The sequence below is a fragment of the Procambarus clarkii genome, chromosome 66, assembly GCF_040958095.1.
Source record: "Procambarus clarkii isolate CNS0578487 chromosome 66, FALCON_Pclarkii_2.0, whole genome shotgun sequence".
In the NCBI taxonomy this organism is placed as follows: domain Eukaryota; kingdom Metazoa; phylum Arthropoda; class Malacostraca; order Decapoda; family Cambaridae; genus Procambarus; species Procambarus clarkii.
In genome coordinates, this window is record NC_091215.1 from 24,875,964 (window position 1) to 24,891,782 (window position 15,819).

Sequence of the window (15,819 nt, forward strand, 5' to 3'; positions counted from 1 at the left end):
CAGTAAGACAAATTTTTATAAAAATTTTGTCAAACAATAAAAAATGCACACAAATAGCCAAAGAATGTTTCACAGTATAGTAGTTGTTGTATGTAGCATTTGATTTTATTGTTAAACAACACATTCTCTCACCACTCTATTTCCATTTTTCTTATTAAGATGGTGTCCCAACATCAGTCATGGTGCTGGGTAAGAGAAAAAAAAAGAAATAAATGTCCTTTGAGCAGAAAAGAAAATTAAACAATTTGGTGAGAGTTGTGGAGGAGTGTAGGAGAGAGATGAACTGTTTATGTGAGTGGCAGTTTACTGCACACAAATGTTAATATTTAATTTTGGTGCCACACCCAAATGTTTACATATGATTACTCTATCTTATGGCGCAAACAAAAAGTTGATACTGTAATATAATAAATGTATACAAACGATGAGTCACAATAACGTGGCTGAAGATATGATGACCAAATCACACACCAAAAGATGAGGAGACGACGATGTTTCAGTCTGTCCTGGACCATTATCAAGTTGATAAGTCATCTTCTGGTATGGTTTAGTCATCATAATAAATGTATATCCTGTGAATATTCAAATTTGATGCTGCATTGTGCAATGTATATATAGTACTCAATTATACTTGTGGGAGTTGAGAATTCCTCTATTGAAATTGCTAACAGTTCCAAATAACCTTGGCAGGTTATTTGAAGGTGTGGCCTGGTGGTCCTTCCATTTGTTCCTCTCTTCAGTATCCTTTGTGTCAGTTTGTGTTGATTTTGTCTTTTTTATTCTTGTTTATTCATAATACTGTACACTGATTGCTGCCTCGTCTCTTTAGGACTTGGCAGAGCCTCACTTACTGGCGTTTGGTTAGAGATGTGTCATTGTCTCTTTATCCTGCTACCTCGGATATTTTTTTATCTCCAACTGGCTCCAGCTATTTCCTTTATCTGGCAGCTGCAGCATGAATTTTTTTTTGTGTGTGCTCTCCTCACACTGTTGGGGTCAAGGCTCTGTTCGTGCATTGTTTAAAGGTCAACTTCTCCTAGGTCCTCTGCATAAAGGTTCAGTTCAGTGAGCCAGCTATTTGTCCCTAATCTGAAGATACATGAATGTTTGGCACTCTGATCAGCTTTCTTGTCATTCTGTCTACAGTCTCCCCACGAAATATGATGAAACACTTTTTCTGGTGAACTTCCAGTACTGTAACTTCCCATTCTCTTCTTCGTGGGGTTTTGTGGTACTGTATTGCACAGGCAGCTCCTGAGTGAGGAGGCAGGCTAACTAAGACTCCAGGTGACTTGGGACATTGTCTAGTGTGGTATTTATTTAATCCCACATAAATGACTGGTTGACATGTTTCCATTGGAGTGCCTCATTTATTTCAAGCAGTCACTTATTTTGGTGTGTTTTTGTTTTCTGGTGGATTTTTCTTAGTTTTGTGATTGATCCCTGATCCTCTTGCGACTGTCAACTCATTGAATGAACCAAATTCTGGTCCGGGCTTAAGGTAGGTGACAGATAGATATCAGATACCTGTGGTATTGAGCTTAAGATTTATGTGGAAAAAGTGTTAAGCTCAGGGAGTTAATAAAGGGAGACTTTATTAGTCATTTCTTTCTGGAAGGATTCTTCCAGAAACAAGAAATTCTGCCACTTCCCCATTTTTTCTACATTGATTTGTGTTGTTTCTTGTAGACAAAATAATGCTCTTTTCAAATTTACCATTATTATATCATTCATAATGGTGACCAAAATATTGAATTATAACAAATTATTCCTGACAGGTTTAGAACGACCACAGTGCTTGAGGTTTTACTCTATTGCCACCAAATGCTGCAGCTACCAGGCCCAAACTCCTGTTCTGTATGCCAAAAGTCTGGATGAATGATACAGGACATGGAAACTACAGTACTTTTTTGTTTCAATGCATCTAAGAAAACTTAGTGATTTCTTTTTTAAAGCAAGTGTTCTTGCTTATCAGAGGAAAGGGGTTAAGCAAGACTGACACAGTATATTATAATATTTATATAAAATGTTTACTTTATAAGCATTTTAGATTTTTGTATTTTATTTTTACTGTATGAAAATTATGACATTTGAATTATCATAATGCACAAAAATAACAAACTGTATATAAAGTACAGTATTTGTATTCAAAAGAGTGGAGAAATAGAGAAGGGAGGGTAGGAGAGAAGAGAGAGAGATGGGGGGAGAGAGAGAGAAAACAACTTGTAAGTGAAGTGAATATCCAGATGCAAGGAGTTGGGTCTCCCTCATATACTGTAGTTATTTATATAAGGGTTTCATTGTACTGTATATACCAGTATAGGTGTGTGAGTGTGTAATTACCTAAGTGTAGTTACAGGATGAGAGCTACGCTCGTGGTGTCCCGTCTTCACAGCACTCTTTTGTCATAAAACGCTTTGAAATTACTGACGGTTTTGGCCTCCACCACCTTCTCACCTAACTTGTTCCAATCGTTTACCATTGTTTGTGAAAGTGAATTTTCTTTCATTTCTCTGGCATCTTTCTTTAGTTAAATTTAATTCTATGGCCTCTTGTTCTTGAAGTTCCAGGTCTCAGGAAATCTTCCCTATCAATTTTATCAATTCCTGTTACTATTTTGTACATAGTGATCATATCACCTCTTTTTCTTCTATCTTCTTGTTTGGCATATTTAATGCCTCTAAACCCTCCTCATAGCCTTTGTCCTTCAGTTCTGGGAGCCACTTAGAGGTATGTCTTTGCATCTTTTCCAGTTTGTTGATGTGCTTCTTTAGATATGGGCACCATACAACTGCTGCATATTCCAGCTTTGGTCTAACAAAAGTCGTGAACAATTTCTTTAGTATTTCGCCATCCATGTATTTAAAAGCAATTCTGAAGTTAGAAAGTGTAGCACAGGCCCCCTCGCACAACGTTCTTAATGTGATCCTCAGGTGATAGTTTTCTATCTAGAACCATGCCTAGATCTCTTTCTTTATCAGACTTCTTTAAAGATATCTCACATATCTCACAGAGAGCATAGACCCCACAAAACCGATAAATTATGTAATTACCTAAGTGTAATTACCTAACTACACTTAGGTAATTACATAATTTATAGGTTTTGTGGGGTCTATGCTCTCCTATTCCACATTCCAAAACATGGCATTTATTTACATTAAATTCCATTTGATAAGTGGTACTTATTCTGTCCAGGTCTTCTTGAAGGGTATGACAATCATCTAAGTTACTTATCTTCCCTATTATCTTAGCATCATCAGCAAACATGTTCATATAATTCAGTATTCCACTCTGGTAGATCGTTTATGTAGACAATGAACATTACCAGTGCAAGAACTGAATCCTGTGGTACTCCACTTGACATTTCTCCAGTCCGATACATTGCCTCTGATTACTGACCTCATTTTCTATCAGTTAGAAAATTTTTCATCCATGTTAGAAGCTTACCTATCACCCCTCCAATATGTTTCAGTTTCCAGAACAACCTCTTATATAACCTTTATACAACCTTTATAACCTCTGTCGAAAGCCGTTTTTAGGTCCAGATAGATGCAGTCAACCCAACATCTCTTTCCTGTAAAATCTCTGTGGCTCGATCATAGAAACTGAATAAATTGGTTACACAGGATCTTCCAGATCGAAAACCATACTGTCTGTGTGATATTATATCGTTTCTCTCCAGGTGTTCTACCCATTTAATTTTAATTACATTTTCCAACACCAGTATTTTGACTATTACACTCGTCAGTGATACAGTTATGTGTATGTATCTATGCCCAAGTTGACCACTGAGCACTGTCGGATGTTAGATAAATAGTCTCACGACTACCAACATTTTTGTACAGTCAGTGTGGTCTAGCGGTTAAGGTACCAGGTACATCAAGATGCATAATGCTCCTGGCTGTCTAGTTTTGAATCCTTCTGGGGTGTGGAGTTTTCAGTTGCATATTGGTTTGGGAACCATTCAAGTTTGTTCACGGGTGCACACGTGCGTGCGTGTGTCTGTGTGCGCGTGTGTGTGTGTTGTACCTAGTAGCCAGAATGCAGTTCTTGGCCTACTATGCAAGGCTTAATTTGCCTAATAAGCCAAGTTTTCCAGAATTTCAATATTTTTCTCATTTTTTTCTTATGAAATGATAAAGCTATTCATTTCATTATGTATGAGCTAATTTTTTTTAACATTTGAGTTAAAACTAACGTAGATATATGACCGAATCTAACCAACCCTACCTAACCTAACCTATCTTAACCTAAACTAAGATAACTAAATCAATAATTTATGTTCTTAAATTAATATAATATAATAATATTTAAAATAAACCAATAGGAAACAATATATTGACAATAAAAAAAATCACTTGGCCTATTAGGCAAATTGGGCCTTGCATAGTAGGCTGAGAAGTGCGTTCTGGCTACTAGGTATGACATATATATAATATATACAGTACTGTATATATATATATAACATTTGTTTTCCTACATACATACTGTACTCACAATATATTAGATTTATTGTTTATGCAAATCAAACATGAATGTGTGCTGTGGCATAGGTCTGTATGGAAGGTACATGATTTATTTTCTGTATAGCAATAACCAAACTGTTTCTTTCAACATTGTCCAATAATGACCATATTCGCAATTTTTTGTACCACAACCAACTTAATTTGAATTTTCACACACACACCCAAAATAAAAAATATAATTTAAAACAGCTTACCTTGTTGTAGTTTAACTTCTTGTTTTACACTGTAGATCTTGAAATGTGTAGTTCTTGACAATTTATATAACCTAATCTCCAATTATCCAGATTTCTGTCTGGATATGAAAAAGTTTTGCCAGAAAATTATCTGGACTTAAGACTCTATACTAGTCTGCATTTTCCAGCAAAATCTCTGGTTATCCAGATTTCTGTACGAATACAGTGAAGTTTTGTCAGAAAATTATCCGGTACGATTTTGGTCAGATAACCCAAATATTCGACTTAGCGACCTTCGGGATAACCGAGCTCATACAGCACAGTATTGCTAAATGTTCATATAGCATTACAATATGTTATTTTGATCTTTTATGGCACATTTTACTTTAGTAAAAAGTTTAGAAAAAGTTAATTATAATATTCAATATAATGATACAGGTCTACTGGGTTTAGCTACCAACACTAGCTGTAGTTTTAAACAAATCAAAATCAAAATATTAAACTATCAGTTTAATATTTTGAAAATTAGATTGCATAAAAAAATAAAACATTTACTAAAAACCAGAGTTTACATTAAGAATAAATAATGTTAGTTGCAAATTTAACCATGCACGTGCCTGCCCCTCCCCCCCCCCCTCCAACACGCATACACCAGCTGCCTCATGTTTTGACAACAAATAAAAATTCCTTCTGTCACTCCCCAAATTAACAATGACTTAACTGCACCCATTTTCTTTATATTTGTGCTTAGACCTATCTTCTGACTGCAAGTCCTGCTCCCTACTTAATACAGTATACCGATATCTACAAGAAATATTGTAGATCAAATATTTGGGAAAAATCGAATGTACATTTAAACAATATCACTGATGAAGGCATATGTCTAAGACTTGTCAACCTGCAGCTGGTCACAAGAAATATTTAGCAGAGATCATATTATTAATAAACATTAATAGTCAGATCTAAATCCAAGCAAGTTGAATGCTGTATTGCAAAATGCCAACTTTATCCTAACAAACATAATTATGGTAATTTATCAAACTTCCTCTATTCATTAATATTAAATTAAAATTCCATACACAAGCAAACATGACAAAATTCAGTCAGAATGTACAGTATTCATAAAATAAAAAATGCAAAAGGTGACAAATTTAATATTAAGATTAAATTTTTGTTTGAAACAGTGGAACACTTTTGGAAAATAAGTTACAATAAGGTAATCTTGAGAATCAATAAAAAAATTCATCGGACTCCTTTTAAAGATAAAACTTATCAAAGTTGAATTTGTAAGCGACATCAGTATGAGAATAAGTTAAATGAAACTCAGACTTTTAAACTTGAAGACAACAAAAATAGCTGGATATTATGTAATATTCTTCAATGAGTGAATATAATCAAACATACTTTGGTAAACAAAAAGATGAAAATTACATGTGCTACCAGAAGAATAGTAACTTATAAAATTAAAAGGATATTTGGCAATACTGTAAGGGTTAAACTTTCCAACAATTGTATGGTAAATATGCAATTTGCGAATATTGCTGTAAGAATTTACATTATAACCAAATGATGTGCGTTAAGGGAGCCTTAAAATTTTGAATGTCAATGGCATTATCATTGGTAAGTTTACTTTTTGTATTCCTCTGATAGTGGCCCAAGTGTCTAAGTATCATGGTATCATATGAAGATATGAAGATATAATCTCTATGTTCACGAGGAAAAATATTTAATAAACTCAAAACATATCCTATAAAGCATCACACTACACTTTCATATTGTTACAAGTTGACATAGATGAGGAAAATCACACAGAACTTTCTTATAATATAAAATTGTCACTTCAAAAATTTAACAATAATAATGACATTAAAATGCATAATAATAATAAAATACCAGAACTACCACTCTGGTGAGATTCCTGTACTTGGGTCAGTAATGTCCCTCTTCTAGGTAGCCTTTTATTCGTGTTGGTAGAGGCAAGGCTTGAATGTGGTCCACACGGGTATATTGTCTAATCACAAATCGACATAGGTATTGCAAAGATCGCACCTGAAACGTTTAAACAAACATTAAAACAAAAGTATACATGATATTTTCCAGAAGAAAATAGAAAATTAATGTCACAATATCATGCACAATACATGTTAGTGGCTTTGTAAGAATGCATCAAACTTATTACTGTACAGTAATACTTAAACCAAATAATTTAGTTATAGATATCAGGTGTACCAATATGAATGTATTGTATGTAAGAATTAATTTTTTTTGTACAGAACACCAAATCTTAGTGAATAAAGATTATCAAGATTAATAACTGGAACAAACACAAAACCTATATATTGAAGACATGAACAATTTATGGCATTTAAGTCTGTCCTGAACCATTATGAAGTCAAAATAGTTTTGACTTAATACAAAATGACCCAGGGCTTTAAAAAAAAAATGAGTTCCATTACGCAATCAAAATTTATATACAGTATATAAAAGCAAATTGAGTAGAAAGGGTAATTAGGAATAGAAGTAAATGCAGACTAAGGACCTCAAGTTACAGTACAGTATTTGGCCTCATGCCATTACAGCTCCTTCAGAACTAAAAAAATAAAGCCTGGAATGGAATGAAACACCTATTATTGGGCTGTACCTCGGATGCTTGCCTAAGCCATAGCCATAGGTCTACCCACATCAATGACAGAATGCCAAGGCTGGCTGAAACCCTGGGTGACCTGGACAGCCACCTGGTGGTGAATGAGTAAGTTAAAGCAGTTCTAGTGTGCATGTTTAACTTTCATATTTCACCTTAGAGTGGGTTAATCTTTCACCTCAGCATGATCCTCTTACTTTCTTGAGAGGGAAAGATATCAATCCAGGCTTCTGGAACGCCAGGAAAGTCTCAGAAGCCAGATGTTTGCAAGTGGCTCTTTGGTGCCAGTGCTGTTAGCTCCAAGGTGCTACTGAGGGGTCAGTGCAAAAATATACATTTTTAATAGGGTATACAATACAACCAAAATTACTGATGTAATTGACAAGGTATTGTCTCAATAGATCCAGATACTCAGAAGACTGCTGTATGTACTGTACTCTATTTCCAATAAAATCTTTCATAGCTTTGTTTACAAGGAGCAAATAAGCTAAAGTCAAAGAACATACAAGGCTTACTTATTATTAGCTATAAAGTATTTTAGCTGAATTTACCCGAGAGCCACTCTCCTTCTCTAGTGACCTTGACAAGGACAGGAAGCTGGTGGCTTGTTGAAGATCCCCTCAGCTGTCCCAATGATTTTATTGAGCTGGATTTTTAAATTCAGCAGCATTTTGGTGTTTATGGCTTTGGTGGGTAGGCAGTTCCATTGGTTTATAGCTCTATGAGTGAAAAAGAGTCTCCTGTTTTCCATCCTGCATTGTGGCTTGTTGAGCTTGAAACCGATGCTCCTTGTTTGTGTCACATTTGACCTTTTGAAGATGTGGTCTGGATAATAGCCTCAAAATCATTCAGTATTTTTAAAAGTTTCAACGAGATCAGTCCTGTCATGTGTGCTTTGCAGTGTTGTTAGCCCGGTGGCCCTCAACCACTCCTGGTATGAGAGTTGACTTAGTTCTGGAATGATTTTCAGTTACCAGCATTGAACTTTCTCCAAAGCAAATGTCTTTCTGAAGATGAGGTCTCCATGATTGGATACAATAAAGTGGAGAGCCCCAAACAGAGTTTTTTCTATTTTCTGAAATAGAGGGAATATAAAGAGCATATACGCCACACACAGACACAATAAGGGCCTAAATTATTGAGAGCGCCTCAAAGCTCTCAAAATGTACTCTCTGGAAAGGAGATGAGGTACCAAATAATATATACAGTACATGGAAGATACTGGCAAGCCAGGTTGCAAATTTGCACAGTAGAATAACAACATACTGAAGTGAATGATATGGAAGGAATTGTAGAATAGAACCAGTGAGGAGTAGGGGTGCTATAAACACAATCAAAGAACACTGAACATCAGAGGTGCATGGCTGTTCAGTACTCTCCCAGCATGCATTAGAAATATTGTCAGAACAAAGGTGGACTTCTCCAAGAAACAATTTGGTAAGTTTTTGCAAGAAAAGGGTATTATTATCGACCTGAGGCCTGGTTGAGGAACGGGACGCGAGGATGCTAAGCCCCGAAATCATCTCAAGATAACCTCAAGAAGAAGTTCTGGAGCAACCAGGCTGTAGTGGATATGTGGGCCTAAAGGCAGCTGCAAGCAACAGCCTGTTGGACCAAGTTATCAAGTTTAGCCTGGACCCAGGCCAGGTTTAGGGAATAGTAGTAGTCCTGAAACCCTCTACAGGTAGATCTTGAGATGAGGTTATCTTGAGATAATTTCGGGGCTTAGCGTCCCTGCAGCCCGGTCCTCGACCAGGCCTCCTTTTTGTTACACCCCTCCCCCCCAGGAAGCAGCTCGCAGCAGCTGACTAACTCCCAGGTACCTATTTACTGCTAGGTAACAGGGGCATCAGGATGAAAGAAACATTTTGCCCATTTGTCTCTGCCTCCACCAGGGATCGAACCCAGAACCTCAGGACTACGAACCCGAAGCGCTGTCTACCCAGCTGTCAGGTGCCCTTAAGGTAAGATACAGTAGTACAACTACCTTCTTTTCCTTGAAGTCAAATTTTTTATTATTATTCTAGGATTTGGTTTGCCTGCAACTTCCACTAGTTCAACTTTTAGTGATTGGTAAATTCTGACTTGCTAAATACATTATTAGTAGAGATAGTGGTTAATCTCATCAAGAAAAGCTTTGCATGGTAACTTTTACTTTATGACTGTGCAAGTACAATATAAAGTTGCTTACCTGAGTGAATCGAGAAACAGGTTTGGTGAGTCGAACTGGAAAGGATGGTGATCCGGGTACACGAGCTCGAGAGTAACAAAACACTCCAGACTCAGAATGACTCATACAATGATCAATAAGACCCACTAAACTTGTATAGCCCTCATGCTCAGGATGTGGATAAAAGCTGAACCAACCTAGAACAATAGTGAAAATTTAATACATTATCATATGCACAATGAAATCACAAGATCACAAGAACATGATGAATCTGTAAATAAATTTTGAGGTCAAGTGTCTGTGGCGTTTAGGGGCACAGGTTCGATTCCATTATAGAGCCTCAATATATATTCACATTACCATATACAGAAGGAATTATACATACAAATGAGAATTGTATGTCCGTTTATTGTCCTATTTGTATTGCATTAATATTAATACAGTATATGGTATTGTATTTACACACCAAATCTTTTACAAAATGTATTATATAGTACAATACAGTATTTACAAAAGTAGACTATGATTGTATTAGCATGTTTTCATTTTCACGTTTATTTTTAAGATTTTCCAACATTTGTGCCAAGTACTACACTATGTATTTTTGCAAATTTTATGTGCATCAGTATAGTATATGATCAAGATAGTTCATTTGTTAAAATTTGGGTAAATTCTGTAACTCAGCACTGGAACTGGAGAGTTATTAAGCACTTGAATGTAAGAACTTGTAAAAATTCTAATACTCTGTGAATGTTAGAAAATTCTAACCATATGAAAGTTCTTCGTTAGAAGAAACATATTGGAATCGTGCTTAAAATAAATTATATAATATAAAATACTGTAATACAGTATAAGTATTATCAGTGATCTTATGTGGTGCAATATTATTATTCATCATTTATTAATTTTCAACATCTCATTTCCTACTGTCAAGGGGTGGGATGGAAATGGCTTGGAGAAAAAAGGGGGACAAATTAAGTATAAGAATGTGCAAAGAATAAGGTCTTCACAATAACATAACTGACATATCTCTCATAACATCTTACCTGTTTAGTTCTGTACCTAACCCCCAACTACCTTGTCAAGCTCACCTCACCTATTGGTCCTGGATCTGGAGAGCTCAGCATGGATCACAAGAGACCTGACAGTAACCTAAGGCTAAGCAATACCAGCACTTAAGCACCTGGGAACCACTGGTGGGGCCGACTCAGAAAATATCTTTATACAGTACATCTATGCAGTCGATGAATCACAATAATGTGGTTAAGATGTGATTGCCAAACCACACAAAAGAAAATGAAGAAACAACGACGTTTCAGTCCGGCCTGGCTCATTATCACAATTGATAATGGTCCAGGATGAACCGAAACATCGTCTCTTCATTTCCTGATGTATAGTTTGTTCAACACTGTACAGCTATGTAGGCAAGAAGCAAAGCATAACAAGATTTTCAAACCAAATTTTTATGACTTAAACTGATACAGTAGCTTACAAAAACGAAAAAAAAAACAAATGTGATTATATTTCTAGCAGCAAAAACAAGCTCTTTCCATGGCAATAACAAGAAAAAAATCACTGATGTTTTTATTGATAAAATACTTCAGCTCATATATGGAACACTATTTTAAGATTAATTTCTGGCATCAACTTTAAATCTCAATATCTCATCTATGTGCAAGTAGTGATACACATTCTAGCAATATTTTTATAAGGTGATGCATGATAACTCAAGCAATAAACAAGTTTTCACTATTTACCATAACATAGTTATCGAGACACATTATAACTAAGATTCTCTATTAAAACAAATTACCTGTTCTAAAATCCTGGAATACACATTTATCTGATTCAGCACTGAAAGTGCAAGTTCACTAGATTATTTTTGTACCTACAATGGGTGACTATTAATAGAACATGATACTGCATATTCTGCGATACTTGTTCCACATGGGGCCATCACCAATTGCTTAGGTACCCCCCCTGATACTTAACTTACTGGTGTTGATCCAAAGATCATTTGAAACATACATGAACATCTACACTAAGTTTCGACAAACTGAAGATGGTTGAGCATCAACAACTAGACTACGTGCCATAATTTAGAGCCATCTATTGCAATAAATGGCCATTTAAAATACCAGCTGACTGCTACAGAAAGCAAATAATTTAATACAATTTTTCTGATACAAGTTAAAGTAAAGAGGTTACAAACCATTACTGTGTTCAATCCGTGTGTGGAGGGTCTTGTTGAAAGATCGGAAACTAAGACTCAACAAGTACTTGTCATCTGATGAGTCACGAACAAGAAATGCCCCATCAGGTTGATCTATCAATTTCTCCTCTGCTTCTGCTCTGGTTATTGGTCCCCAGTACCACCCAAACTTGGCCAATCTGAAAAGTTCCTCGGCTAAACTTCTTTTGCTGGCATCAAAATTCATGTCTTGTAACTCCCATAATTCACCATACATTCTATTTGGCTGCGGTGAGGACGTTTCCGATATGGCACTACGTTCCACGTTATTGGATATTTGACTGGTGTCAGTCTTTGAGGAATAAAGCCCCACTTTACCACTGACATTTTCAACCAATACTTGTGGTAAGGCAACACTCCTGTCTAGTCCAACACTAACCTTCGGTACTATCTTCTCCGATAACACCGTCGAAGAATTATTTTCTGATATGTAGTTACTTTTACTGTATAATGACACTGCAGTAATCTGAGTTTGTGGGGTTGACACCGACTCATTTACTTTGTGTCCTGACACTCTTACACATTCTCCATGACTTGTTTTAGTAAGCACTTCACTCTCAGAATCTGTCAATACATGGGAGGAGGAGTTTTGTCGTGTGATAGGAGTGTGCATGGGACGGATCGCACGTTTATTATGCTTGCCTTTGTGCAGCTGACCCCCACTCGCATTCAGGCCATCACTAGAAGACTCCTCACTAATAGACTGTGAGAAGGAGTCCCCAAAGCTATTGGATAGACCTTCAAAACTTTTACTCTTTTTGGGAGTACTTGAGTTAGAGTTTTGAAGTGTATCCAACTTGCCACTGATTTTCTTTTTTAACGTTTGAAGAATACCACTTTTGGTTTTCTTTTTGGGGGTCTTTTCTTGAGTGTTAGAGGAGGAGTGGTGTGTCGGGGACGAGGCTGAGGACGTGGTAGTGTTGGAAGGGGCGGGAGACCCGACCAAAACCTCACCATTAGCACTGCTGGTCCTCCTCCCGGAGCTGCTGCCATGGCGTGGCGACCGGCTTAACAGTTGCGACAAACTAACCTTCTTCATCATCTTTCCTCAAGACAGCCTCTGGGCGTCAGTTTACCGCAAGACACAGCCATTGGACGCAATTAGAACAAGGAAATCAAGCCTATCTCATCTGATGTTTCTCCTCCCAGCCATCTTGTTCCTAGACACAAGCTTGCCAACCTCTCTTATACACATTCCTCTATACAGACCCACCTTTGTAAAAAGCAACACAAGTTTTTCTAAAATATTTATCTACATTCAACGAACTATCTGCTAATTAAGTCTTTTCGTGATGAAATTCTAAAGTAAATAGTGGAAGTTTGAGGTAATGTTATTGTGTGGGAGCATTGTGTTGGCACACCTGGACGGCGGCGATGAACACAACGCGACCAAGTTATTTGTTCCTCAGATTTGTGGCCGTCTTGAGGCCCCTTGGTAAGCTGTGTCATCTCTCTCTCCCGGGTGCTTGACGCTCCTCATGGGAAGACGGGTCGTGGGGTCATATTAGCCCCTTGGTGAGCCCACCACACAACATAGTCATGGCAATGGGACGAGAGTTCATCCTATGGAAGGCTGTTTAGGTCCTGAACACAATATGATGTAAATAAACAATATATTAATTATACAGTGTAATTCATTGTGTCGGGGGACAGGCAGTCAGAGTGTATTCATTCGCGTTAGGCTTATATTGAGGTCTCCCCCCCCCCCCAGGTCGAATTACTGACCCCGCCCAGGATACAACCCCACAACAAACTGACTAACTCCTGAATACCTACTCACTCCTAGGTGAACAGAGGCTTTAGGTGATAGGAAATGCGTCCAACCATTTCTGTCCTGTTCAGAATTCGAACCCAGAATTTTTTATTGTGAGTCAAGAATGAACCCGACAGTACTATCAGGACCCTAAGAATTCATTATTCTTAGGGTCAATTCAATATAGAATTCAATATACTGTATTGTTAAATATATATATAAGGGTTTTGAATGTGATCCATGGCAACTTATCCTGGTGCAGTAAGCTACCTTACAGCCTGGTTGACTGAGCATCGGTCATCAGTGAAGTGGTCAACCCGGGAAGCACTGAAGGAGACTGTCCAACAGCTTGGTTGACCAGTCCAGCAAAGACGAGGACTGGGCTGCGGTGATGCTAAGCCCCAAAATCATTGCAAGGTAACCAGAAGGTTAGGTAAGGTACCTGTCCAAAAAAAGGTCGAGTTCTCAAGATATGGTCAAATTGTTGGGTTACGTAAGATTAGGTTTTAAAATCCATTGGTGAACCATTTCTTGTAAGGCGCGACGTGTATCCAAGTGGTCTAGTGTGTCAGTGAAGGGAGACCAGGAGCTGAGGGTTTTTGGTCAATGCTCTGCACTTTGGATTTGGCTTGCAAACTGTTTATATTTTCTTGTCTACTTGTTTCACACATTTATTATGAAATACAGTACAGTACTACTTTATGTTTAGAACAAATTTGTGTCAAAATAAGCAGCATCTAATCCAACCTGACCTGTTCTACACAACCCTATCTTACCTTGACTAACCTTCTACTAATATATGTTGAATTGGTTAACCATGGTTTTAAGTTTTCAATTAGTAAAACATTTACTTAAAACATACAGTATTATACTTCACTCTACCCTGACACTATGGTACTTAGATTCTTTATAAAGATAACATTAAATTGTTTGCTGAAGCTTTTGATGCTCATTTGTTCTGGGCAACTCACATCCATTATCTTTTGACAGAAAGTGCTGAAGCTTTTAATCCGTTGACAGTATTATTGTGTATATACCTCTTTGGGGTGCTGATAGACATATCTATTTGCCCTTGTATTCTTCTTTAGCTTTATCTGAATTAGGCTATAGTTTTCTTGCTTATTCACAAGAAACTGCCAATTCTGTGATGCCTTGATAATATCTTATACCTGTACTGTACTTCATGAAAGCATAATTGCATGCAAGTTTAGAAGTATTCCATGCCTTCCCTATCTTGAGGTTATCTTGAGATGATTTCGGGGCTTAGCATCCCCACAGCCTGGCCCTCGACCAGGCCTCCTTTTTTGTTACACACCCCCAGGAAGCAGCCCGTAGCAGCTGGGTGAACAGGGGCATCAAGGTGAAAGAAACTGCCCATTTATTTCCGCCTCCACCAGGGTCAAACCCGGAACCTCGGGACTACGAATCCGAAGCGCTGTCCACTCTCGGCTGTCAGCCCCCTGCCCAAAGCCTTTGTGCTGAATCTACAACTTTATCCTTCCAAGATAGACATTACAGTATCTGTATTGTGTCTACTTTGCAACACATCTCCACTGACTTTACTCACACTTATATTTGCATGTTAACAACTATAGGACATTTTGTTGTTTTATTTTTTGGTATTGAAATGTGTGTAAATATGTACTGTATTTTACCATTTGCATTAATAAATCACAATACAAGAATTATGGCACATGAATAAAAAAGTAGCATCTATCATGTTGCAGTGTAAAGGCCTCCTGCTAAAAATCACCAAAACTAATTGATCCATTTTGTGAGACGTCACTATATGGTGTATAGTACTGTACTGTGTAAATAAAATCAGTTATTTATGTTATGTACTGTACTGTCATAATAAATGTTAACATTTGACTGTACACAATTATCATTTTGTTCATTGTAAAATTCTTGGACCTGCAACACACCTTATTTTTTACATAAGAACTTTCATTAATTTGATGCTATCTGATTTGATACAGGGTCTCAAGGAATGCTTACCCATATAAAATTGAGTATTTTCTATACAGTATATTTACTGTATTTGATTGATTCTATATAGTAGTACCGTATATCAACTTTTTAGTTTTATTTTAAATTATATAGCAAATGAACCTTTTTTTTTTTTTTAGTACTGTACTAAAGTGTGTATGAAGTAAATATTGTAGGGTAATGCATTTTTTGTTTAAATCTTTCCATTTCTTTCTAAGAGAAAAGTTTCTATTAAGAAAAGCAGAAGTTTTATACTGAAGACACATTTCCTGCTTGCTTTCAGGCTGAAGAGGAATCTGGAACGTGGCAAAGAAAC

At 36.9% G+C, this 15,819-nt stretch overlaps 2 protein-coding genes across 2 annotated transcripts in view; one reads left to right on the plus strand and one right to left on the minus strand.

Moving 5' to 3' along the window:
* Positions 1-12,942, minus strand: LOC123769266 (suppressor of cytokine signaling 6). The gene is made up of 3 exons (XM_045760352.2): positions 11,723-12,942; positions 9,532-9,707; positions 1-6,748 (listed from the first exon to the last, which is right to left on the minus strand). Exons 1-3 carry the CDS (start codon positions 12,801-12,803, stop codon positions 6,629-6,631), a joined length of 1,377 nt encoding a protein of 458 aa, XP_045616308.1. The 5' UTR covers positions 12,804-12,942; the 3' UTR covers positions 1-6,628.
* The window catches only part of LOC123769265 (ubiquinone biosynthesis protein COQ9, mitochondrial), a 20,624-nt gene continuing 17,722 nt past the window's right edge, over positions 12,918-15,819 (plus strand). Inside the window, exon 1 of the mRNA XM_045760351.2 lies at positions 12,918-13,196. Within this exon, the coding sequence (XP_045616307.1) occupies positions 13,136-13,196 (61 nt within the window). The 5' untranslated portion in view covers positions 12,918-13,135. The remainder of the gene's footprint in view (positions 13,197-15,819) is intronic.

Coding starts and splice junctions, on each gene's coding strand:
- LOC123769266 (XM_045760352.2), bottom strand. CDS start 12,803: ATGATGAAGAAGGTTAGTTTGTCGCAACTGTTAAGCCGGTCGCCACGC. Junction 9,708..11,722: donor ACGGATTGAACACAGTAATG/GTTTGTAACCTC, acceptor CTATTGTTCTAG/GTTGGTTCAGCTTTTATCCA. Junction 6,749..9,531: donor CTGTTTCTCGATTCACTCAG/GTAAGCAACTTT, acceptor TAAACGTTTCAG/GTGCGATCTTTGCAATACCT.